General features: G+C 40.7%; 1 protein-coding gene across 2 annotated transcripts; it reads right to left on the bottom strand.

The window, feature by feature from the left end:
- Nucleotides 1-944: 944 nt before the first annotated feature.
- Nucleotides 945-26,308, bottom strand: mmp23ba (matrix metallopeptidase 23ba). 2 transcript variants are annotated; one of them, XM_067970085.1, is made up of 8 exons: nt 25,874-26,308; nt 23,042-23,169; nt 13,884-14,020; nt 11,528-11,695; nt 10,244-10,408; nt 8,500-8,610; nt 7,508-7,634; nt 945-1,349 (listed from the first exon to the last, which is right to left on the bottom strand). In XM_067970085.1, the coding sequence occupies exons 1-8, from the start codon at nt 26,084-26,086 to the stop codon at nt 1,175-1,177; spliced, it is 1,224 nt and encodes a 407-aa protein (XP_067826186.1). In that variant the 5' UTR covers nt 26,087-26,308; the 3' UTR covers nt 945-1,174. The 2 variants fall into 2 exon arrangements, with proteins under 2 accessions (XP_067826186.1, XP_067826187.1); XM_067970086.1 differs by lacking the exon at nt 23,042-23,169 and having other exon boundaries at nt 13,884-14,001; nt 25,874-26,306.

Below are 26,308 nucleotides of genomic sequence, written 5' to 3'. Positions count from 1 at the left end.
GGTAACTACACCTTCGGAAGGACATATTGGCCTTGGAAGGAGTGCAGCGTAGGTTTACTAGAACGATACCCGGACTTCAAGGGTTAAGTTACGAGGAGAGATTACACAAATTGGGGTTGTATTCTCTAGAGTTTCAAAGGTTTAAGGGGTGATCTGATCGAAGTTTATAAGATATTAAGGGGAACAGATAAGGTGGATAGAGAGAAACTATTTCCGCTGGTTGGGGATTTTAGGAGTAGGGGGCACAGTCTAAAAATTAGAGCCAGACCTTTCAGGAGCGAGATTAGAAAACATTTCTACACACTAAGGGTGGTAGAAGTTTGGAACTCTCTTCCGCAAACGGCAATTGATACTAGCTCAATTGCTAAATTTAAATGTGAGATAGATAGCTTTTTGGCAACCAAAGGTATTAAGGGATGTGGGCCAAAGGCAGGTATATGGAGTTAGATCACAGATCAGCCATGATCTTATCAAATGGCGGAGCAGGCATGAGGGGCTGAATGGCCTATTCCTGTTCCTATGTTCCTATGATATAAAGTTAATATGATAGTGGACCATCTAGCAAGTTGCAACTTTAATTCCTTGTCTGTGCTTGCTACTCAGCTGGAGGGTGGTGGAGAGTATTCTTAAGCTAGGTAGAGAAAAAATCAAAGATAGGGTTCCTGTACTTTCCAGTGATGCCTTCTAGAAAGTGTGCATAATGTGGGATGATTTGGTTGTGCTGGCCTTACTACCAGATCATTTGAGAAGCTCCCCTCGCTCTTATTTAAATACTTTTTTTTTACTTTTACACATCCCTTTTTTGGACAGACACCTTGTGGGAGTAATAGCACTGTACCTGTGGGCAAACAAACACTCACCTGTTTGAATTCCTGGCCTTTGAGAAAAAATGAGGCAACTGATTCATTTAAAAATATAGCTTTCAGCTGAACATTTTGACACATCAGTCAGTCAGAATTTAATGTATCTTTAAAGATGACTACAATCTATAGCATAAACAGATAATTCCACATCTACAAACACTGCTCTGAATACACATTAGCATACAGATGCTTGTTCAGTATTTTTTTTAAAATGCAGTAAATCATTACAGACTAAGAACCCAGTCACAACATTAGATATCTTATTTTTAGCACATTATTACAGACTTCCTTTAATTAGTTTAAACAGCTTCTTATTCTTTAACCACTAGCTGCCAGGAATATTTTGTAAGGATTTTGTCTCTTTTCTTCACCATGCATGTATAGGTTCCTTGATTGATTGCATTGGCAATGATGCTGAGCCGATTGCCCTTCATGGAGATGTAACCAGGATATGAAAACTCTAATAGTTCGCCATCTTTGTACCACCTGAAAAGGAATTTGTGCTCATGAATCTGTGTACGGGTGTTAATCAGCAGCTTACCCAGACAAACAGGCATTCTACTCTCTCTTCCACTTGTATAAAAACTTCTGAAGACTTATTTCACAAGATTGCCAGATACTTACAATTGAGAAAGGCCGTTCAGCCCATTTTAATTGATGCAACCAAAACGACCCTACATCTCCCATACCAATGCTGCATCTCAATGCTTCTGAAATTATTCCAGGGTTTGCGCCGCCACCATTTCAAGTATTGATCGCTCTCCGTGTGAGGAAGGAGCTCCTTATATCAGTCCTAAAAGTACCTTTTACTAGCTTGAATTTGTGCCGCCTTGTCCTATTCCCACAGTTTAAAGTAATATCCTGGACTTACCTTTTCCATTCCCTTAACTATTTTATAAGATAACCTTTCGGATGCTTCCTCTAGTCTTTCCTCATAACTCAAACCTTTGACAATAGGGATCAGCTCTTCTCTGCACTGCGTCCAGCACTTGAATGTCTCCTTGTTTCTCAGCAAACAGGAAAGGACATAGTACTCAAGGTGTAGTGTGATCAAAGCACTGTACAATTTGTTCACGACTTCCTCTGATTTGTACTCTACTGTATTGATTTTTGACTTGTACAGGCAGTGACAGAAAATACTGAAGGGTGCCAAGTGATACAGTAGGTTTGTGTTCTCACAGAATGTTGTGTGCTAGGCTCATTAAGCCCCCAAGTTCTATTTAAATGAAGTATCCACCACAAAATATGGCCTACACACCTGAACAACAATCCATCTGTATGAGTGCAGTAGGGGATCCTGCCATAATTTTTTTTTAAATTTGGACATTCTGGCCTCAAGGCCTCTATTATCCTGCACCCCTTTACGGCCAGGACAGTGATCAGTGCAGAATACACAGCAAGAAGCCCTTCACTGGCTGCTGACACCAGACAATGTGGTCATGACACTCCCAAGGCATCTTGGGAGATATAGCCAGAGCGCCAGTAAATTATGCAAATAAGTTGAGCTCATTGGTGCACGGTTCAATCCCCGCTCCAGACAGTCCCGGCGAGCGGAGGCCGGCGCCCCAGACAGTCCCGGCGAGCGGAGGCCGGCGCCCCAGACAGTCCCGGCGAGCGGAGGCCGGCGCCCCAGACAGTCCCGGCGAGCGGAGGCCGGCGCCCCAGACAGTCCCGGCGAGCGGAGGCCGGCGCCCCAGACAGTCCCGGCTCAGGCTCTGACTCGCATACGGTGGGTGTGGGTGGACCCCCCTCATCAGATGGGTTGTGGGAGCCCATGAAACCCTCCTGCTGTATAGGACTAATCACCCTATTGGCTGCTATAAGGACAGTCACAGCCGTAGAATGAGCGCTCACGCCTGTCAAGACTGTTAATCAGCCTGCAAATCCTTCACACTATGTGAAGATACAAAAACAACAATGTTTTGATGGGAGAGACAGAAAGAGGCGTTTCTGGAGCTGCTAAAAGGAGACAGAGCAATGGGGATTCGTAAAACCCAGAGAAAGGGGCACAATTAAAAATTATAGGCAGCTCCAAATCTCATCAGCAGGTGGCGCTAATTCAATTTGGTGGTTATTTAGGATTCACTAACGTATTACTGATAACAAGCAGACTGTAGAAATGTTAGTAGCTAATTGTCTAGGCATTAATAAAGTGTTTCATTTATTTAAACTTAAGATTAATTAAATAGCTTTGACATACAATATGAATTGCAATAGACTGTAACAATGTTCAGCAGGAGACTAAACTAAGGATAGAACTCCTTAGACTAGACCACCGAGCACTGACAACCGCACAAACAGCACTGTCAGAGCAGAAAGCCAATTAAATAGCAAGAGTTAGGGTGCTGTAAATATCAGACATAATAGTTGTAATTGAATCTAAATAAAGTGGACAGAATGATAGTGATTGTATGTGAAATTATAAGGGGCTGTAATGAACAGCACAGCATTGGATGTAATCACAGTTGTTTTTTCAGACTGCCACTCAGAGTTGCTTTAATTAACAAATTAAAAATGTCTTGTGGTTCTGGGATGTCAGCAGTGATAAAAGTGCTGAAACTATAACGGCCGACTGACTTTACAGCTTTCAATTAGCTACTAAAAATACTTGCCCACCCACACCTCCTCCCCTCCTCTCCTGTCGGGGCAATTCACACGGCTCCACAAGCACCCACTGCCTTACCAAAGCTTCATTCGTCACGTCAGCCTGTTCAGTCAGTGCCAGCAGATTACTTGAACGTGGAGGAGCCTGGCCTGCCCTAGGGTCCACATACATGCAATTTCAGGCGTCACTGGATAGTGATCAGGAACAGGAAGCCTGGCTCATTTGTCCCTCCGTAGCCCAGGGCCACTTAGGCCAATCCAACTGCTGCCCCAGCTGCCATTAACTCATTAAGTGCAGACCGGGAATTGTCCTTGTTTAATTTATTTATATCTGCATTGCTGTTTGTAGAGTGATGGTTTGGGTGCGTATGAATCAACTATTTCACAATATGCCACTTGCTTGTCTGGCCAGCAAACATTAAACTCTTGAGAAACCACAAGCGTTAAATGTCCTGGCCTAAATCTGTGGCGTGAGGCGTATGAAATCCTTCTTCACGATCTCTTTAATTTCTGGGTCTCTGGTTCTGTCGATGCCGCCTGCAGTCAGTTCTCAGTCCATCTCCTGTCAGTGGTTAAAAAACTGCAGCCTGTCCAAAGCTGATAGATGTATCTCCAAACAAAGACTCTGGATTGCAGAAAGAACTGATGGATTTTGTTAGGTTTCAAATTATTCAACTTTCAAAAGGTAAAACAATTTTTTTTAAGAAAGAACGAACTTGCATTTATATAGTGCCCAAAACTCTTTACAGCCTATGAAGTACTTTTAAAGTGTAGTCACTGTTGTAATGTAGGGAAACACGGCAGCCAATTTGCACACAGCAAGGTCCCACAAACAGCAATGAGATAATGACCAGATAATCTGTTTTAGTGATGTTGGTTGAGGGATAAATATTGACCAGGACACTGGGAGAACTCCCTGCTTTTCTTCAAATAGTGCCATGGCATCTTTTAGTTTCACCTGAGAGGGCATACAGGGCCTCGATTTAACACCTCATCAGAAAGATGGCACCTCCGACAGTGCAGCACTTCCCGAATACTGCACTGGAGTGTCAGCCTAGATTCTGGGCTCAAGTCTCTGGAGTGGGACTTGAACTAACAACCTTCTGACTCAGAGATGAGAGTGCTACCACTGAGCCAAGGCTCACACCTAAAAAATCTTAAATTGAGTTTGATGCACAACTAAAAACATTTTGAGTCCAAACGCAGGGCACTGTCTGTCCCCTGGCATTCCCCACACAATGAATTCCCAAGTCTCTGTCAGTAAAACATAACATAGAGCAAGGGCATCCAACTCTATCTCTCCTCAACAACTATTACTTCAGGATCCTTCCCGTACTATCTGCTTCTCTGTCCAACATCGGTTCCTGGATGAGCAAAATGTCCTCAATGTTGACAAACTGAAGCATTCCTTTAGCTTTCATCAGCACCTATTTACCTCTGGCTTTGACTCCACCAACTGCCTTAGCAGCCTGCTTGGGCTGTACCCAGGGAGCATGTAACCTCAGCAATCTGTTTGAGCTTTAAATTCCATATTCAGTCTGTCCCCAAAAACCAGCAATTTCTCAACTATCGCAGGAACAAGTCGCGTAAACAAAATTGAAGATTATGTACAGATCCTAATTCATTTGTTCCAGCATACTGACCCGAAACAATCACTTGTTAGATCTCTAAACAAGCCACAGTAATTTTCCTCCCTTTCCACAGGCCGACATCAACAACAACTTGCATTTATATGGCGCCTTTAATGTAGTAAAATGCCCCAAGGCGCTTTACAGGAGTGTTATCAAACAAAATTTGACACCAAGCAACATAAGGACATATTAGGATAGATAACCAAAATTTTGGCCAAAGACATAGGTTTTAAGGAGCGTCTTAAAGGAGGAGAGTGAGGCGGAGAGGTTTAGGGAGGGAGTTCTAGAGCTTAGGACATAGGCAACTGAAGGCATGGCCGCCAATGGTAGAGCAATTAAAATCAGGGATGCGCAAGAGGCCAGAATTGGAGGAGCGCAGAGATCTCGGAGGGTCGTAGGGCTGGAAAAAGTCACAGAGACATGGAGGGGGGGCTGGGGGTGGAGGCCATGGAGGGATTTGAAAACACGGATGAGAATTTTAAAATCGAGGCATTGCCGGACCGGGAGCCCACAGGGGTGATGGGAGAACAGGACTTGGTGCGAGTCATCACTGAACTTCTGTCATCAAACTCGCCGTTAAAATACACAATTCTCTGTCCAACTTTTGCGTTGATTCAGGTACAGTCTGCTGCAGCAGAACTAATTATTTGTACAAGTCATAAATATTTAATTGTGGAAATAAATTTTATAAAGGAAGTAAAGGACTTACATTTATATAGTGCTTTTCATGACCTCAGGATGTCCCAGAGTACTTTAAGCCAATGAAGTACTTTTGAATTGTAGTCACTGTCGTAATGTAGGGAACACAGCAGCCAATTTGTGCACAGCAAGATCCCACATACAGCAATGAGATACATGACCAGATCATTTGTTTTTTTTGAAGCGATGTTGGTTGAGGGATAAATATTGACCAGGACACTGGGGAAATCTCTCCTACTCTACTTCGAAATAGTGCCATGGGATCTTTAACGTCCACCTGAGAGATCTGGGGGCATTACCACATTGATGTTTGTGGGACCTTGCTGTGAACAAATTGGCTGCCGCGTTGCCTACATTACAACAGAGACTACACTTCAAAAGTACTTCAGTGGCTGCAAAGCGCTATATAAATGCAGGTCTTTTCTTTCTCTTTCTTTCATTTCTTGCTATGATTAGAGAGCATTGATCTCATGTGGAGATGGTTTCCGTGCACATTGTCGAGATGATGGACTCCTCCTACTTGTCTACAACTGCATCTGCAACAGATTACAGGTAGTTTCTCAAGACTTGCAAAACACCCTGGAGACAGCGTCAGTCCAGGAGATGTCTGCAGCAATAAGGCATCTGGGGGAGGTAGTAAGGACATTAGTGACTTGCGGAATGGCAGCTACCAATCATTCAGGATCAGCCTGAAAGCCACACACACAAAGCTTTCAAGACCCAGTTGAGAATATTCAGCCTGTAATAATGCCAACCAGCAGCATCTGAGCATGCGCCCAACACCAGTAGACTACAAGGTGTGGGCGCAGATGTCGTTGTCTCTCCGGAGAGTGGTATTGAGCCTGCTTCCTTAAGGTCCCCTTCAGTGCCTACACATGAGGGAGCTTAAGACATGGGCCCAGCACCTATTACCACTGCAAGATGAAGGCTGCTGGAAGCTGGTCCCTCTTTGTGATGCGATGTTATGTGCGGATGATGCAAACCTTAGCTTATTCGTGGAGGTCAGATCGCCAACTAAAGAATCTGCGTTAATTCTTCAGCACTTCAGTACAAAAGCCTTTGCCAATCAGCCATGATTAAAGATACAGTGGTGCAAACTATTGCACAGAGTTCTGATGAGCAAGACATCTGATTTCTGAGGACTTGTTAATGCCTTGACCGTGTGCAATTTAATCATCATCTAAATTAAAGCTCCAATAAACTGATTAATTTCCACATCAATCAATCTGGCCTGGTTCCATAGACAATTCATTTCCAGGGCAACATTATTCAGATCCTTAAGGAGCATGATGGTAAGCAGGTACTTAATTTAGAGTCAACTTTGAGCACAAAATCAAATACAGACTGAAAGTCTTCTCTGTTAGCTATCAATCCTCTGCAAAGTGAATCTCAATCCAGCTCCTTGTGGGATTATGCCTCCGGAGAAAACTGTACCTAATAACTGGCACTAAGTTTGTAATCTCACAATGAAAGGGCATAAAGATGGCTGCTGGAACAATGTTACTGGTCTATTTGGAGGTGCTATTCTCAGGTTGGGGTGAAAATACATTGCTGGGGCAAAGTAAAGGTAATTTTACTCTGCATCTAACTAGCCTGGATATTCTTGATGCTGACACTGGGTGCCCAAAATGTAAAGAAATCATACACAGCATTAAGTCACTGAAGTAACACATTCCAAAGTATGGACCATTTAAAGAACCCATTACTTACTGCACTATCCCTTTCTTATGAGCAATCTTTTGTCCACATCGAACTGTAACATTCCGTCCTTCGGGAACTCGCTTAACCTTTGTCCTGGGAGGTACAGGAGTAGGTGCATTGGTTGGAAATGGAGGATCTGCAGAATAACATATTTTCACATTTAGATCCATTATTCACCAATTTTAGTTAATTAATGTCAGGTTAGATGTACTTTTGAGAAATGAAAAGCACTAGAATAATTACTTCAGAGCTCTAAGTCCCAGTGTTGCCTCAAATCTAATGATGGGGGTTGTGATGAGTTTTGCAAATCCTTGGCCAAGTCACAAAGCAAAGTCTTTAACAAAAAACAGAAGCAGACTGTATACATGTGTCTTTCAGGAACAAACATTCTGTTTTTAATAATAGGAGGAACATGTGATTGCCTGTTTACTGGGCTTATAGTGGCAACACCCTGAGTCAATCCAGTTTTACTAAGAATGTAGTCATAATACTGCACCCCTTTTCACTTTAGAATTTAAGTGACAATTCAATGAGACAGTACAACCACTGTAGCCCTTTCAATACAGAAACTGCTCATTTGGTTGTCTTTTTCCAATAAGGGTGTACATTCAACGACAAAATAATCCCAGAATGCTAGCCTGAATTACAAAGAAAAAAAATTGAAGATGTTCTATCTTGAGAAAGCAGTGAAATGGTGCTGAACCCCCTCTGCATGTACACAGCTGACAGCCGTGGTGAAGTCAACAGGATGGATGCAACGAGCAATGACCTTGACTGGAAAATTGTGCCCATTATTTCTCATTGTTGGACCTCTGTCCCTACAGCAATCAGTTGTTATTGTGGAATTCATGGGGTCACAATCAGAAATAAGTTGACTTTACTGTGCCTACCGCCATAACCTAAGGTTAAAACCAGAGCATGGAGCAGTGACTACAATAAACATGAATGAAAACACAAAGAGGGAAGAGTTGGTAAGTGGATGGCAAAGGATGCTATTGTACCTCTGCAGAAGTCACAGCTGAATGGACAATGCTTCTTCATTAATGTGAGATGTTTCTCACAGAAACCCTTCTGTGTCCAGGAAGGACATTCATCGAGTCTGTCCACGCAACCTTAAAGCAAAGAAATAAGTCAGGTCAGTAATCATACTTTTAATTACTAAAGCGTGCCCCTTCTTTGTCCCCCCTCATTTATTGCTCATACTTTGCCCTCTCCTCTCACACCATTCTCTGCAATCTACTACAATGGCTCTGCCAATGCCACAGTTGAGTTTGTCAGGATTAACTCGCTTGTTTATTTTCTTCCCTTCCTCCCAGTGAGGAAATTCTTGGTGTCTCCTCAGCAACTCCTCTTAGAGGTGTGCCCAAAATTGGGAATTCATAATGTGGCAAAGAGCATGAGTCAATATATAGCACAGAGTATTAGAGTAGCAAGCTGTGCCATGCGTACCATTTTAGAAAACAACACTGAAGAACTGTGTTAATTCTATTTTGAACTGGCAAATGAACATCAAAATGGGTCAGGGATAATTTTCATACATAAGATATGAACAGGGGTGATGAGGAACTGCTGCTTTTTCTACAGACAATCTCAAACAGAATTGTTCAGATGCCAGATGTTAAAAATGTTCCTTTCCATAGAGAAAAAAAAATCAGATAATCTTACAACACAAATCCCATCTGTAGATCACTGGTGTTATTTAGAAGGATCAGAGTCCTTTGTGTTTGAAATTTATCAATTTTGAGAGCATCAAAAACTCCCATTAGAGAACGCTTTGAGGAATGTCACATAGGCTCAGTAAAAATTTTTTAAGTCAGGCGCTCCAGCCTCTACTAGGGTGACATCTGTGCTGTGCAGCCACACGTACCAACAAAAGCCTATGAGGCTGAGAAAACATTGAGGCTGTGGGTGGATATGGTGCTGCAGGAGGCTTTCAGTACTCCCACATCACAGGCTTTAACATCATATTGACCTGTACCTTTGCTGCGTTGAGCTTGCAGCTGCAGTGGGCGCTGGTGTATCCATAGACCTAGATTTTATCCTCTATGGATTAATTTTCCTTACTTAAGAAGTCAAAAATGCAGCAGATGGAACCAATTTGATAACTGGAAGACTCCCCAGCTGCAGAATTCACCTCACATTTTCTCTCAGCTGTTTTTATTTTAATATCAATGCAGATTTTGAATTTATTTTCAACAAAATAAAATAAGGACATTAATGTAAATACCAGCCACTGCCAAAAATAAGAACATTATAAGCACAGAATTTATGTCTGCGACCTCAAATAATATTGGAAAAGTGACTTAAATATTTCCATGGTCACAGCACATTATTAGTGTCTTTCAAACTCCTTGGTGTTTAGGTTGTTGTCCAGTAACTAAAGACAGTTCTCAAGTTAGTTCCTCGCAGGCCTACTCGTAGGAGCCTTCATCCACACATGTGATGTTGTTCACCACACCACTCGGTGGGAGGTCTCTTAGCAGCAAGACGTCTCACCTGAAGAGAGTAAATGGACAGTGGGAGATGTGAAAGGATGCTCGATGTGATTTACGTGCAGATTTTTACTTCTATCCCTCAGCAAAGTGCATGGCCTCCATTCTTCTTTCTCTGACAGTGCGTCCAAGATGGCAAACCCACTATATTAGAACCAGGACTGTAAACCTGTGTCACACCAGTCCGTGGTACAATCATTGTCTGCGCCACTACTTTTGTAGGTGAGGGAAGTACTACAGCATTAGGTCTTACCATACAGCTTCCAAATCCCCCATATATCGTCCTGAGTGATTTTAGTTTTTCCAGTTAAAGTAGCATTTTTGTTCATCAGTGCATTAGAGTTCAGTGAGTGCATTAGTCCAAGACTATGTCCAATCTCATGGGCGGCAATGTGTACTAGGTCAGTGAGCCAGACCACTGCAATAGAGATAATAGTCATATTCAGAATCACATTAAAAAAAACAATTAATGTTTATTTTGGAATCATGAAAATTTAAAAAGATAAATTTCATATATCATACAATATAGTTCGGACAAGAGTAAATAGGAGACTTACTCCCAAACCAATGCCACTCTACAGACTAGTGCATGAAACCCTTACAATGTGACTTATGTCAACATAAATGCAGTTTTCAGCTGGGGTTTTTCAATAGCGATCAAGAGCAGGAATCCTGGCTGATATTTCTCCTTCCCCAGCTCAGGGGTGTTGAAGATAATTTTTTTTTAACACCTCAAATGCCACTCCAGCTGAGATCAGTTCACACCACCTGTACGTTCCCCTCCCAAGTCACACACCATCCCGACTTGGAAATATATCGCCGTTCCTTCATTGTCGCTGGGTCAAAATCCTGGAACTCCCTTCCTAACAGCACTGTGGGAGAACCGTCACCACACGGACTGCAGCGGTTCAAGAAGGCGGCTCACCACCACCTTCTCGAGGGCAATTAGGGATGGGCAATAAATGCCGGCCTTGCCAGCGACGCCCACATCCCGTGAACGAATAAAAAAAAAGACCAAGGATTGATCCTGCGACTATTCTGGTCTGTTTTGGCTCAGTGCAATGGCAGGCACTGCATTTATCCATTGAGCCAGCCAAGTTTTCTAGCTTTACAAATTAGGCATAACTACCTCATCTGAGCAATTGACAGCTGATTGAGGTTTGGTACTCAGTTGAATCCTGAGAACTAAACAATCCATCAGCCACAAACTTCTCAAGAATATTCACTTTTGGAAACTGACAGTGAAATTATGAGCAAGAATTTTATGGTGCAAATTTCATGTTCACTTTTAATTATGGTGGGAGATCTTTCGGCATGTAGCCTGTTATTACTTTCAATTTGTTGTACTTTGGTAAATAGTAGAAATAACAGATGCTCTGGTATATGCACAAATTGTTACTGTGTATAATTTGACTTCTTAAAACACAGTAAAAGTTGTAATTGGATCAAATATTTAGTTAGCAGAATAATAGAATACTGATGGGCAATATTTCAGTATTTTTCATTTTTGTTTACACAATAATATTATAAACTATACCTTTCCTCCAGCTGAAACGAGTTTTACCCAATATCCAATGTTCAAAATCATCAAAATGGATTTCTCCATGGGATGGGAAAAAAGCATGCGCTAGTTCTCCAGTTATCCCATCAAAACAGGGATGAGAAAGAGTTTGCCAGCAGTCAGTGTGATTTATGGAATAAAATCCTAGGAAAGAGGATGAAAAATAAAACATTAATGGAATCATAGCCTTTTTCGACCATCAAAAAGGTTTAAAAGGGAACTCATGATCAAAAGCGTCCATCAAATGCTCTGAGCCATATCCTGTTGTGTCCTGGAGAAATCCAATTTGTAACTTGGGATGAACGTTTAGATTTGGTTGGATTTTGGAGTTGGATTCCGACCTTTTCCCTCTCCAGTTCGAATGAACTGAATTGCAATTGGACCAGAAAGTCACTGCTGAACAACGTAACATAGGCATCTCACCTTTAACAAAATAAAACGTCTCAAAGTGTTTCACAGAGGCAAAACCAGACATTGTGCAGTGAAGTTAGGGAAGGTGATACAAGGTATAGTCAAAGAGGTAAACTTTGAGAAAGCTTTTGAAGGAGGAGGGGGAGATTGAACTGTGGCTCACTCCGTACAACAAAGGAGGGAAATACATAATTAAATTAAACTTCTTGGGAGGAAGGTGGAAAATGGCAGACAGATCCAAATATTGAACTGGAAGACAGAGCATGTATGGCATGCACTAATAGTAGGCCTGTACAAGGGTCTCAAGCATAAGTTTACAATCTCCTAATTTTTGAATTAGTCTTTGATGCCATTAGTGAGATGAGAATTTTTTTTCAAAGTACCCAACGTTATGATCTACGTGGCCTGTCACTGGTCAAAAGATTTAGAGTAGATGCTGCAGTACTTGAGATACAGTAGGCTTTATCTTACCACACTTAATTCCAATAAACTGTTTCTAGGTTAGCCTCTTCCTCACTCTGACAACGGTTTAGAGCAGGACTCAACAAATCAACTCATGGCAGTTATTTTGCTAACCTGGCAAAATTCCAGTTTATTCAGTAAGGTAATGGTTAATGGCTTACAACACATAAAAAATGTATTTGGAATCTCAACACTAAAAAGTTGCAGTCCAACCCATATTAATGAGCCATTAAAGAAAAGTGGTAACTTGTTTTTGTTTTCATTGTACAATGTCACAAGGGTCAAAGTCTTTATCATTGAAAACCACTGAATATCCCTCTATTTTCTCCCTTCCCCTTTCAGCTCTGCTCAAACCATTGTATTCAACCTGTCCCCACGCCTCCATCTCTGTTGCTTTTGAGTTAACCACTAGGAGAAGCAATAGTGGTTTGAAGACAATTTTCCCTCTAATTTTCTATCACCCTCCACCTGCCATTGTTGGGACACAAGTCTCAATTTCATCCTTCCCTCTCACATAACTAAGATTGGCAAATCACACAACTGATTGTGGTGCAAACCTACATCCCACCACAATGCCACCAATCCGTCATGTTTTAATTGCATAAATAGAATATGGACTTCCTGTAAGTTGTTACTGGTGATGTATGATAGTTCTCATTATATTAAACACAATAAATCTTGCCACATAGTAAACAAAATACTATAAAGGTTTACTCCAAACATAACTTGCCCTTTCTGATCCTAAACAGAAGATGGACCTCCAGCTGTTTGACTATTGAAAATGCAGCTTCATACAATTAAGATGAAGGAGCATATAGATATAATGCTCATTTATTGATAGATCAAGTTTCAAACTATTGCTTCTGGTGCTACAATGTGTTGTCACTTGCAACAACTTTGTAATTACCAGTTTATGCACCGACTGTCATAAAATGACACACCAGCCCACATACATGATTCGGGTCACAATGTGAGGCTTGTCACAAATTGAGTAAAACAGAAGTTCTATTTGTTTTAGCTTAAATGCATGAATCTATAAACCTTACCCACAAGGTGCTATTAGTGTTAAAATCCACAGTGTGGTTGCTGGCCTTTTCTAGATGTGCTTTGGATCTACAGTCACATGGCATTATGGCAACCAAAGTGACCATCTTATTAGCCCAGTAAGGACTGACAAAATTCTCCCAATGGAAGAAATATATAAAAGGAGCAATGATAAATGTGAGAAATTAAAACCAAAAGATTTGTTAAAAGTAGCATTATTTTCAGTGATGTAAATGAAATAATGAACTAGCCCTAAGCTGAGCTGAGCTTCAGATTTTAAGCATATTGTTACTAGATAAAGTGCCTCACATTTGTGGGTATCTTTCTAAAACCTATTTTGGAAGGTTTAGAAAATAGAAACCTCAGACATGATCAGCTATGTGAGTCACCAACAAAACCATTACCTCCTACTCACCTATTTTAATATCAGCATTGACATCTGCAGGAACCTCAGTGAAATTGAAAGGAGAAATTTCACTCCACATTTGAAAAGCGTCAGCAATTCCTTTTTCCGTATCCTTTTCATTTAGAGTCTTTGGAAAGGATAGAATTCTGTGAATGGAAGCAACTTCATTCATGGATGATATTACAAATAAAATGTACACAACGGGTATGTACTATATATAATTTCACTGCATATTCTCCTCTGGTAAGGTAGGCATAATGCTTTATTGGATAGACTTTTCCATGACTGCACCTTGATCAGCCTGGTAGGGTGAATTGGACACTGAACTCTACTACTTCTCTTGGAGTTGGAATGTGTCTCTATAATATGGGTTTCCGGTGGTTCAAAAGTAACAACATTTGAACTTGTGAGCTTGAGGTTGGAAGTCAAGTGTTCAATTGTGAAGTTACTGCATTGTCCCATTTTTTTGTTTTCCGCTTTCCCATATGGTCTCTCTATTAATGCCATATACACAAGCCTACATTTGGGTTGACTTTAGACTTCTCTATGACTTTGATGTCAACATCACTCTACGTTCAGCTAACAAGGAGCCTAATTGGAGCCCTTCTTCCCTGTGATAAGATGCTCCTCTCTACCAGGAACCACTTCTTGCAGCCCAATAGACCAGTGATGAACTAGTCTATAAGCCTGCTGAGCAGATTTAGACACCAGCCAGCACAGATACCAGTTCCCTTTCATACTATAGATGAAATTGTCAAAATCAAAAACAAGTATAAATACATTTATATTTTCAGGTTAGCATCGTCAAACTAATGGTTCACCCTATTTAAAAATGAATGCTCTGCAGAGAGGGAAGAAAGTTTTAAGATTAAATTTTAAAAGGTTTGTTTTGCATCAGTTGCAGTTATACTGTAGCCCACGCAAACTTCAAGGGGGTAGCTTTGCACTGCTTGCCAGACTTTGATGAATTAGATTGCAGTTAGACTGCAATATTTGCATCAACATAATGTGAAGACTATGTTTCATTGACACAAAAGCTGCAGTATAACTGGGCCATATAACTTATTTAAATTGAATTCCCTTGCATTATATTTATATACAAAACTTTGTAATCAACTTATCATAATCAGCTTATTTACTGCAACAGAATTAGTTAGCTTTAACTAAACACAGAATCAGTTAAAAAAATGGATAATTTATTAGTGCTTTGTCTTTGCAAACAGTTGAAGTAATTTTATTCCACAAGATCACATTTACACTTTTTTTTAAAAAGAAGATTGGACAGATGATAAACTCTTTATAGTGTGTGTGACAGCGAGACACAGACAGGCAGTGTTTTATCTGGCTTCTCAATTAATGAGGGTATCGTGAATAATGTATGTGTTTCAGAACATGTGATTAGGAGGAGTACTATGTGTCAAAGTGTTAAGATAAAAAGGAATAATGAAGCAGAGCAGGTCGGTAGAGAATTTATTAAGATGCTCACTTCTATGTTTCTATGGTTGCAGCTTTGTATTTTAGTCACAGTCACAGTTTTCTTTGCAAACCCTGTGTGATCAGTCAGCTCGTAGATGAATGTTGAAGTTTCTTGTAGAGGCAGAGCATTATCTGCCTTGGGGAAAAACCAAGATACTGTCACGTCTCTCAGTTAATGGCCTCCTGTCTGTTGAGGAAGGCACAATATTGCCATTGGCAGGAGGGAGGCCACAATCTGGTTTCTCTTCCTCTCAGATGTATGAGGCCTTGATGGGAGAGGAAATCGTGATAAAACAAAAGGAAATACATTTTAAATAAAATAAAAACTGCTAACTGTAGTATTTACACTCAAAAAGAAACACTCATTGATAAAAGGTTTCACTAACCCTGTCCATTTATTAACAATTCATCTTTGTCACTTGCTTCACTGGCACTGAAGCAAAAGTCGCTGATGGTTTTGGGAGAAGACCTGTACTTGGTTTGCATTCTCTTCATGTCTCCCCGTCTTAAAGACAGGAAGACAAGAAATAATAACGCATTCCAACAGCAGGAAGCAGTTCCAGCAACAGAAAAAGCACAATTAGAGAAGGCACAGTGTAGAGAAAACATAGCAGAGGCACAGTTAGAGAAACACATGCATTGCTAGTGATCAGTGAGAGCTTCTGAGGTTATAGCAATAAAGAACATAAGCTGTCAGCAAGCCCAACCAGTAGCAATACTAGCCTGAAGAAGTGGCTTTGTGGCTTTCAAAGCTTAGGTGCTTGAAAGATTGTGCATGTGTCAATCTAACAGGGTTAGGATGAGCTTGAAAGTGTTCAGTTGTGAATCTTTTCTTTGTTATATAGAGAATATTCTGCAATTCTGTCATGAGTTTAAAAGATCCACTGAACAAGTGCAATTAAGGAAGAGAGGCAATGTTTCTCTACTTTCTGAAGATCAATGCTGATTACCAGTGCTCACCTTCCAGCTTTGTGTGTTAGCTTTAATGTTACAGGGATGAGCTGGAGTTGCTCCCACTCAGTGATGTATCTAAAGAGTTCACTGAGAACTAATTATACAGGTGCTTCATGAGCCCCTAAAGAGACAAATTCATTAATTGAAACAGGCATCGCAATTCACTGGATAATAGGAGGATCTGGTTAATGTTCCTTTTAAACTAAATCGTTTCACATTAAATTTTGTTGCTGATTTCACAGCAACAGCTCTGTGGTGAAAACAGTTACCTAACCCACTGCAGCACACAGCCAACCCTTCAGAATAGTTGCACCCAACACATCAAGAGAATTGGAGTATGGTGTAATACTGTCCCTCAGCTACTACGGAGATAATCTGAAGATACGCAATCAATGGAGCACCTTGGTGGATCTACCAAAAGGCATAGCTCCATAGAAATTAAAGCACAGAAGGTGGTCATTCTTCATTAAGGGGGTGCAGTGCAGATTCACCAGAATGATACCGGGACTAAAAGGGTTAAATTATGAGGGCAGGTTGTATAGACCAGGCTTGTGTTCCCTTGAGTATGGAAGATTAGAGGTGATATAATTGAGGTGTTTAAGATAATTAAAGGATTCAATAGGGTAGATAGACAGAAGCTATTTCCTCTGGTGAGGGAGTACAGAACAAGGGGGCATAGCCTTAAAATTAGAGCTAGGCTGTTGAGGGGTGATATCAGGAAGCACTTCTTCACACAAAGGGTAGTGGAAATCTGGAATTCTCTCCCCAAAAAACTGTTGAGGCTGGGGGTCAATTGAAAATTTCAAAACTGAGATTGAAAGATTTTTGTTAGGCAGGGGTATTAAGGGATATGGCACCAAGGCAGGTAAATGAAATTGAGATACAGATCAGCCATGATCTAATTGAATGGTGGAACAGGCTTAAGGGGCTGAATGGCCTACTCCTGTTCCAATGTTTCATTCAGCCCATTGTGATTTTTAGAGACAATATCTTGTCCAATAATGTTGAAACTTGAAAAAACTGAGTATCCCACTGTTCCTAGCTTTTCACCATTTAAAAAACTCAGATCTATCCTTTTTTGGTTCAAAATGGATGACCTCACACTTACTTGTGTTGAAATCCATCTGTCACAGTTTTGCCCACTCACTTAATCTATCAATGTCTCTTTGTAATTTTATGCTCCCGTCTACACTACTTACTATGCCATCGATCTTTGTGTCATCGGCAAACTTGGATATATGGCTTTCTATTGTGTTATCTAAGTCATTAATAAATATAGTGAATAGTTGAGGCCCCAGCACAGATTCGTATGGGACACCACTAGTCACTTCCTTCCAATCTGAGTACATACTCATTATCCCTACTCTCTGTCTTCTACCGCGCAACCAATCTCCAAACCAGATCAATAATTTACTTTCAATTCCATGAGCTTTAATTTTAGCTAACAGTCTCTTATGTGGAACCTCATCGAATGCCTTCTGGAAGTCCATATAAACTACACCCATAGACATCCCCCTATCTACTACTTTAGTTACATGCTCAAAGAATTCAATTAGGTTTGTTAGACATGACCTACCCGTTACAAATCCATGTTGATGCTCTCTCTAATCAGCTCAAATTTCTCTAAGTGTTAATTATAGATTTCAATAACTTCCCTACAACAGATGTTAGATTAACAGATCTATAATTTCCTGGTTTCTAGTCACTACGTAAAGAAGGCGGAGACACAGCATTATGGGACTGTGTCCCTATCTCCTGTCATTACCCTCCAAAAATTAGCTTTCCCCAGGCACTAGCGACAGGAAAATTGGCCTCCAGAAGTCCACCCACAAGCAAGGTGAGATTAGCTGGCCTATATCGACCTGGGTTATCCCTTTCCCTTTCTTGAGTAGGAGTGTAACATTTGGTACCCTATAGTCTTTTGGCAGAATTCATGTTATGGTTAGTGTCTCTGCTGTCTGCTCCTCAATCTCCTTTAGAGTTCTGAAATGCACACAATCGGGACTGGTGACTTTTCCACTTTTAGTCCGATTAACTTTTTAAATCCTGTCTCCTTTTGAACATTTATCTCCACTGGTGGTTCTTTCACATCCTCATCGGGTATTACTGCAGTCCTACTTTCTCCTTCCTCTGCATAAACTGAGGTGAAATACCTTTTAAGGCCCCTTCATCTCTAAGTGGTCCAACCCTTCCTTGACTATTTTCTTACTTCTATGTATTTAGAAAAATCCTTGCTGTTTCCCTTTATGTTGACTGTCAGACCTCTTTCACATTCATTGTTAGATTTTTTTTTTGCTTTTCTTTTATAATTGTATACCCTTGGACAATTTTCATTCCCCTTTGAATAGCCTAGGCAAAACTGGTAAACTCGCTCCACTGGGAAATCCTATACATATGCCAATGGAGATAGGAATTTGAAATTGGGTTTCTTGGTTGAGTCTAAGAATTTAACAGTGCGACCACAAGGCCACTATCAAATGTCTTTGAGTAAGCAAAGTTACTGGACAAGATGTTGGCTCTAAAAATCAATGTGAAATGCTTCATGGATCATCAGAATGAGAAAATAGAACAAAAATTATCTGCATTGCCAATTGCCCATCCCACATGATGTTCATGTATATTATCAGCTTTATGATTTTATTTTTAACAAATCAACAGAGGATCCAAGTGGGAACATTACTGCATTTACAACAGCCGTAGCACTGCATTTAGGGCATTGCTGAGGAGGAGTTTTGCCAAACCAAGAGATTTCTAAACCTCACTTGAAAAAACAGAGTAACTCAGCGTGGTAAACCACAGTGCTCCAGTCAGCAGGAGCTATTTAGAGCAACTCTTTGCAAAAGAATGCAAAGCAATTTGCTACACAAGATACGATTAAATCATAACTCATTTTCCTGCTTGCACGTTGCATAAAATGAAACATTTCTAAAAGCATTAGCTGAGAATTAGCTTCACATCAAAGGGAGTTCTGAATCAGATGACTCAGAAAAGTAACTTGCAGGCAGACTAAAGTATTGAACTAAATGGTTAATGGCTAAACTGTATGCACAGTCTGAACTGCAGTTCACTGTCTGTACAGTATTTGAAACTCCTTGAAAACTAATCCAAAACAGTCTCAATTCCAATTTCCTCTTTCTCTGCTTCTTTTCTGAAGGCATTCATTCACACTGGAGTGGGGTTCCGTATGGTTTGGTGGGCGTCCAGCACCTCACCCAAGTTGGCATTCTTCATATGTGAGTGTTGGCAAGCTATTCAATCATAAGGCCAGCAACTAAGCCTGATTCTGTTTAATTTCCAATCCACAAATGCACACATTTCAGCAAGAATTGCCAGCTAGCAATCAGGCATGGCTGATTTCTCTCTTCTCTAGTCCACTGCAGCCAATTGTAGTCCCCCAACTACTACCCCAACTGAGATTAGCTAACTCATCACAGACTGAAAACTGAACCTGGGACTTTCTTGGTCTGTATGGCTCAGTACCACACCAGGCGTAACTTTAGCCACTAAGCTACTAGTTTCACTCCAACCTCAATTCTTTAAGATGCATCACAGTAAAATCAGTTTTGTCTTTGATACTATATCCTCTGATAAAATAATGAAACTAATAAGTTTAAGCATTAAAGATTGGGCGAAATGGTCAGTCTAGTTTTATTGAGACAGTTTGCCCCATTAATCTCCCTCCCAATCTCCAGCCTGTCCTCTGTTACCTGCCTTTGTTGGAGCCAAGATTCAGCACTGCACCTTCTCCTTCTTCCTCTCAGCTTAGAGATAGTACTGGAATGGAACGGCTTTACGAGGCTAGGCTATTTCTTTCTCTATTGCAGAAGTAAGAGAGCTTCAATCATTAACTGTACTGGTAACATAGCTTTAACTTAGCCTTTTCACTGGAATAGGCCCACCTTCTAATATAGCGAGCATTCGTTGGGAAGGGTAGTGCTGAATCCCGGCACCAGCAACAGCTAATGGCAACCAGGTGGGTCAGAGTGAAAGCACAGAGGATGCTGTGAAAAATGGATTGCAGATACTTGTAGGAATTCTCAATTCCATTTGAAAGATTGACAATTACCAATGCAGCCAACAAGCAATAGAAACTTTTCATCCCATCATTCTGGCTTGACCTCAAATGCAGGTCCCAGAGGTTAAAGGTGTCACCAGTCTCCAGGAATGCTTTTCTAAAGAAAGCAATTTCAGGGAAAGTTTATACCAATGGCTTGTGGATCAAATGAAAGACAATTACTGGCAATCTTCATTCAGTAAGTATTGGATGAGAATTTATAGTTTTAAGTGAGAGTTGCTTGGGATTACTCATGAATGTGATGCAGTGGTGTACTGATAGTGGTGATGGAATACTTTATTAGAGTCCATTGGCAGGAAAACAATGCCTAAGAATAATCAAGACTGTCACTAAAAACCTAATAGAAAATATTCTATTTGCTGACACTGTTATCCTTCATCTTAATAAGAACCAGATGAAATAATATTAGTTTGTTTGGCTCATGAAAATCCACACAAACCATTGCATCCAATGAATTTGCCACCAGCTGCTAAGTGATGAAGTGGTAGACAAAAATACACATTATAAACAGCTTAAAGTAGATCCAGCCAACCCTAAGCACTCTACGAGTATCAGACACTGGCAAATGTTCTGTTTGAATAAACCTCATCACAGACAAGTCCTACTGAACCTTTTCCCTGTTGTTAGTGAGCCAAGATGGTGTGACATTATTGGCAGGACAGTCTGTGCACCCTTGCAATGCCTTTAACTATGAAAGTTAAGTTGTTGGGACTGAAAGTAAGTGCAGAAATTCTTCTGTTCTCCCTCTCCAAGAGCTTTTGTCTCTATTCAAGCATTTTACATATCTTTTCCAGGCCATAATTTTAGTGTTGATTTGCTCATTATTTGGATGGCACATACTTGTAGTTGCATAACACACGATATTTTCTGCTCCTTCCCCTGAAAGCATTACCATGACTTGTAGGGCCATACGGGTGGGATCAACTATCCTTTCTTTGGGCATTAGAGATAGGGAGAACCAGAATGAGAATGAGATTACAATGGTTCAGCAAGCAAAGGACTTCATGGTGTGGTCACACAGGCAAAGAAGCTCCTTAATACAATCTCTTCTCTGTGCAGAGTTAGCTTATCTCAGGCAAGTTGACATTGCAGCATTTAAAGTAGAACGCCCTTTCGTGAAAGTCTGCTCATGGATCTGATCTGGCAAAAGTTGTTGAAATGGTCACAACTGTGGCTGTCAGAGTAGAGCGTCAGGCAGCATTTGGCCTTCAAGGCAGACTTAAAAACTAACTTTCCATATCATGCATTTGTTTTCTCCTCAGTATAGTACAGCTGGTTTACTTATATTCATAATATCAAGGGGCTGAGTATCACTGTATTAAGCTGACAAAAAAAATATTTTGTGTCTGTGATTGTGAGAGGATACGTCCTTTTTGTAGGAAGAGGTGTGGATTATGTGCGTATAAGCTTATTGCTTAAAGTAAACGGTGATCACTGATCTATAGGACGCAAGAACAAAATGAACAATTCTCAAGTGGGACCAGATATTAGATAACATTTTTCCACAGAATATTAGATATGTGGAAGAGACTCCCTTCAAAAATAGCTAATCTACATTGCTTAACTTGTTTAAAGAACAACCTAGAATTTCCCTCATGCCACTAAACCACCATTTAGCGGTAAACTATATAGTTCATTAAGGTCCCAGGTTTGATTCTCAGTTTGTGCTGTTACCTGATCTCTGCTCTGACAGCAGTGAGTCACTACAATTGGCCTCAGCTAGAGGGTGTAAAAAGCAGAACAGCGTTCCCACTCTTGATCACTATTTTGTGCACCCTGCAGGGAAGCAGGCAAATGTACACTCTGAGTAAGTGCAGGATCAGACTCAGCCTCGGCTGTGATGCCCCCTCCTATAGTTGAATAGCTTGCCAAAACCCACAGTCTGGGCTCACATGTGAAGAATGGCCTCTTGAACAATGTTGGTGTCTGTGAAGCTATGGAGAATATGGGAGAAAATTTGAGGAGGAGGGGGAAAAAAATCAATATCAGGTTAGGAATAGGATTGGAGGTTAAAAGGATAAGTACCCTGCATCGATACAGATAATTAAATTGTCTATGGAGCCATAGGAACCACCGATGGAATATCTGCGGAATTTATGAAGTCAAGGGTGAAGGGTGGTGTTTCCCCAGGGAAAGAGTCAACCCCGGCCCCACCTGGTCAATTTCTAACAACCAAAGACATAGCATCAACACAGAGACCTATTAGTGAATTGGTTCTTTCTCCTCAATCTGGGAATGGTGTAGGTTTTGGGGGAAAAGTAAAAATTATGGGATTAAAGAGTATTTTAGAATTGCTGCCAGAGATTGGTGGGAAATGAAAAATAATCTGTTGAATTACTGAAAACAATCACAAAATAAATGAATATAGTTTTAGTTAGAAATACCGGAGACCAGGATCAGTATTACTTCTGGGTGGAAAATAAGCAATGGGAAGTAATCCACTAGTTTATAATGTCAAATAATCCCACCATAAAGCAATTGGGAACTTAATTTCCCCTCCCGCTCCATGCATGCACACACATGCACACTCACACACACTCACACATGCATATAATAAGAATCTCAAAACAATGAGATATTCATTTTAAGGCTCTCTCTGGATTCAGAACATCACAGGATAAAAGAACCAGGATTTTTATGCTCAATATCCCTTCAAGCTTACTTGTATGTTAGGTTGAAGTGATCCCATTTCAGCATCTGAGGAGTTAAGGTGTACCTCTTCTTTCTCGTCTGATGTTGTACTGTGGAGTGGACATTAAACACCAGCAAGCCAGAAGGTGCAGCCCGTTCCTAAAATATAAAGCCATCAGTTGCTTATAGAATTTGATTATTGAGCAGAATTCTTATAAAGCAGTTAGTATGGGGTTAACAGTGAGAAAATGCATATTATGCAATGGTAAATACTTTGTCAGTACCAAAAACCATGTCAGATTTACATAAAAACTGCAGTATGAGTGGGGAGTGGGACCACTGACCTGATGACCCATTAAACTCTGCCAAGCAGTATACGATCCCCTTGAACTGCAACTGGTGCAAAACAAACTTTTAAAATTTCATTTTTTATCACTAGTAAAGAATAAAATGTCCCATTTAACTTTAAAACATTAACTGGCATTTAGATGCAAGTGCACAGTGATGTGGAGCCAGCAGCGCAATTTATTATTTCAGCTCTCAGTCCTCTAAACCAGGTGCAGATTACTGGAGTATAACAGGGCCTTATATTGCCCTAAAGTGCAGCTTGTCGCTCAGTTTCAAATGAATACAGAATACCTCGGACCACGTAAGGTTAATAAGAAAAACTGTGCACCTAACAATGAAATATATAAAAGTTATTGAATTCATTCATACACTTTATATAATGGAGTTTCTCCCACATGGACCTCTTCACTTTCACACAACCTGCAGCAAGAAATGGATGAAGTCGCAAAAAAAAAACCCCATTCTCTCAGCTTGGCTAATTCACAATAATTTGACCAATAATAATTATTTGGGGAATAGACAAACTCTCCATTGACACATAGACAAATAGTTGTGGTCACTTGGAAGGGGGAAATGACCTGAGGCTGCACAGAGTTTAGCGGGTCACAAATAACAGTTGAACTCCCAGGATGTGCTGAGTGCTGCAGCCTGCTTTCTATATTTTAGCACCCATTTTTTTTAAGGCCTCTTAGTGTTGCTGAGCTTCTTTTTCCAGCTGGAATATCAGGAGAACAATGTGGGCAGGAAGGTTATCTGGACGGCTATCAAGTCTCACAGGAACTGTACTGCACTTCTCTGAAATTGGATTGGGCTCGTCCACTTTTTCTTCCACACAGCCACTAAAAGCTCTCTGTTTGGTAAAGAAAGAATGTGCGTTCTTTTTAGCTTTAGTTAAAGGAAAGGACCTGTATTTATACAGCATCTTTTACAATCTCAGGACGTCCCAAAGTGCTTTATGGCTAACAAAGTACTTTTTGAAGTGTAGTTACTGTTGTAATGTAGGGAAACGCAGCAGTCAATTTGCACACAGCAAGGTCCCACAAACAGCAATGAGGTACATGACCAGATAATCTGTTTTAGTGATGTAGGTTCTTCTTTGAATAGTGCCATGGGATTTTTTACGTTCACCTGAGAGGGCAGACGGGATCTCAGTTTAACGTCTCATCCGAAAGACAACACCTCCAACAGTGCAGCACTCCCTCAGTACTGCACTGGATTATGTGCTCAAGTCTCTGGAGTGGGGTTTGAACCCACGACCTTCTGAATTCAGAGGCAAGAGTGTTGCCACTGAGCCAAGGCTGACACCTGCCAAGAACAGAAATAACGTGCACAGTGAGTTAAAATGATGGTCACAACCGTATTACGTCACTGGAGCTTTCAGGCCATCATACTTGCCGACAAATGATTTTAGCAAAATCAAATTCCAATGGTTGTCACAAACATTTGGGGAGATAGGACAGATGTAGAGAAGATGTTTCCATTTGCAGGGGAGACCAAAACTAGGGGCCATAGATATAAGATAGTCACTAATAAATCCAATAGGGAATTCAGGAGAAACTTCTTTACTCAGAGAGTGGTTAGAATGTGGAACTCGCTACCACAAGGAGTAGTTGAGGCAAATAGCATAGATTCATTTTAGGGGAAGCTAGATAAGCACGAGGGAGAAAGGAATAGAAGGATATGCTGATAGGGTTAGATGAAGAAGGGTGGCAGCAGGCTTGTGTGGAACATAAACGCCGGCATGGACCTGTTTGGTCGAATGGCCTGTTTCTGTGCTGTACATTCTATGTAATTCTATATAATTTTTAATAATAAATAAATGTTTCTCACAAACAGCTTAAAACAAATGAATGATAATAACAGATAGGTGGCATATCATGTTGCGCATCAGCATGTAATGCTATAGATTGGGCAGGATTTTGTACCTGTCATCCCCTTCATATGTGGCAAGATCCAGTAAGAGCAGGTGGTGAAAGGGGGCTTGGCACCTCTCCATTGGAAAGTGGGAAAATCAAAGTCACCCTGGGTCCAAGATGTTCCCATGTACCACTTTGCAAGAGCAGTATTGGGAGGAGCTGGGGACTAAGTAATTTCCCTTTCAACCAGGAAATAGTGCACAGCCCTTTAGCGGCTAGGGCACTGGGGATGGGGGGGGGGGGGGGGAAGAGAAGATAAATGCCACCAGAAAGTTAGCATCAAAAGTAATCAAATTATTCATATCAGACAAATTCCCCAAGTCTGTTAGTGTGGCGTTTTACTATTTCAAACGATGGAAAAACAGATGAAGAGAATGGTAACTATTCATGTGTTGCATAACTTTCTATTATAGCAAAGAACAGAATTGCAAATTTAGATTATGAAATTAGAGAATGCAGATTTACAGAGATAGACTCTTCTTGGCCTAATATACATAATTTTAATTTAATTTTAAACAAAACACCATTGAAAGCATAAGAAGCAGATTTTCAGGAATTTCAGTTCGTCAAGGGTTAAGATCAACACAGTTTATACTCACTAACTGAGGTCTCCCAACAGGAAATGCATCCACATCTCGCTCTCCAGCTATAAACATCAACGCTAGTGCAATGCATATAAAAACTCTAATATTTGTCAAATAGTCTTTATCTTCCAACGATCGAACAAACTCCATCTTGGTCAAGGTGATATTAGTTTGTTTTCTCACGTTTCCTTCAGTGTCCCAGACTCGGACCACTCTGCTCAAGAGCATGTCAGGGAATCACTGTCCCGTTTGCAGTTCAATCACACTATTTAGCTCGATTTAGTTCAGTAGCACTTACATAAACTGCATTTCCGAGTGGCTGTGACAAGCAAATAGTATCGCATTACTTCAAATGTAGATCTCAAAGGTCTCCATCCATCAGTTTGAAACTTAGCAAGAAACAGCTGGGTATACTGAAACTTCTCTGAATTTAGACTTATTTCAGCACTG

The sequence above is a fragment of the Heptranchias perlo genome, chromosome 32, assembly GCF_035084215.1.
Source record: "Heptranchias perlo isolate sHepPer1 chromosome 32, sHepPer1.hap1, whole genome shotgun sequence".
Lineage (NCBI taxonomy): Eukaryota > Metazoa > Chordata > Chondrichthyes > Hexanchiformes > Hexanchidae > Heptranchias > Heptranchias perlo.
Note: the sequence above shows the minus strand (reverse complement) of the source record. Positions and strands in the feature narration are given on the sequence as shown.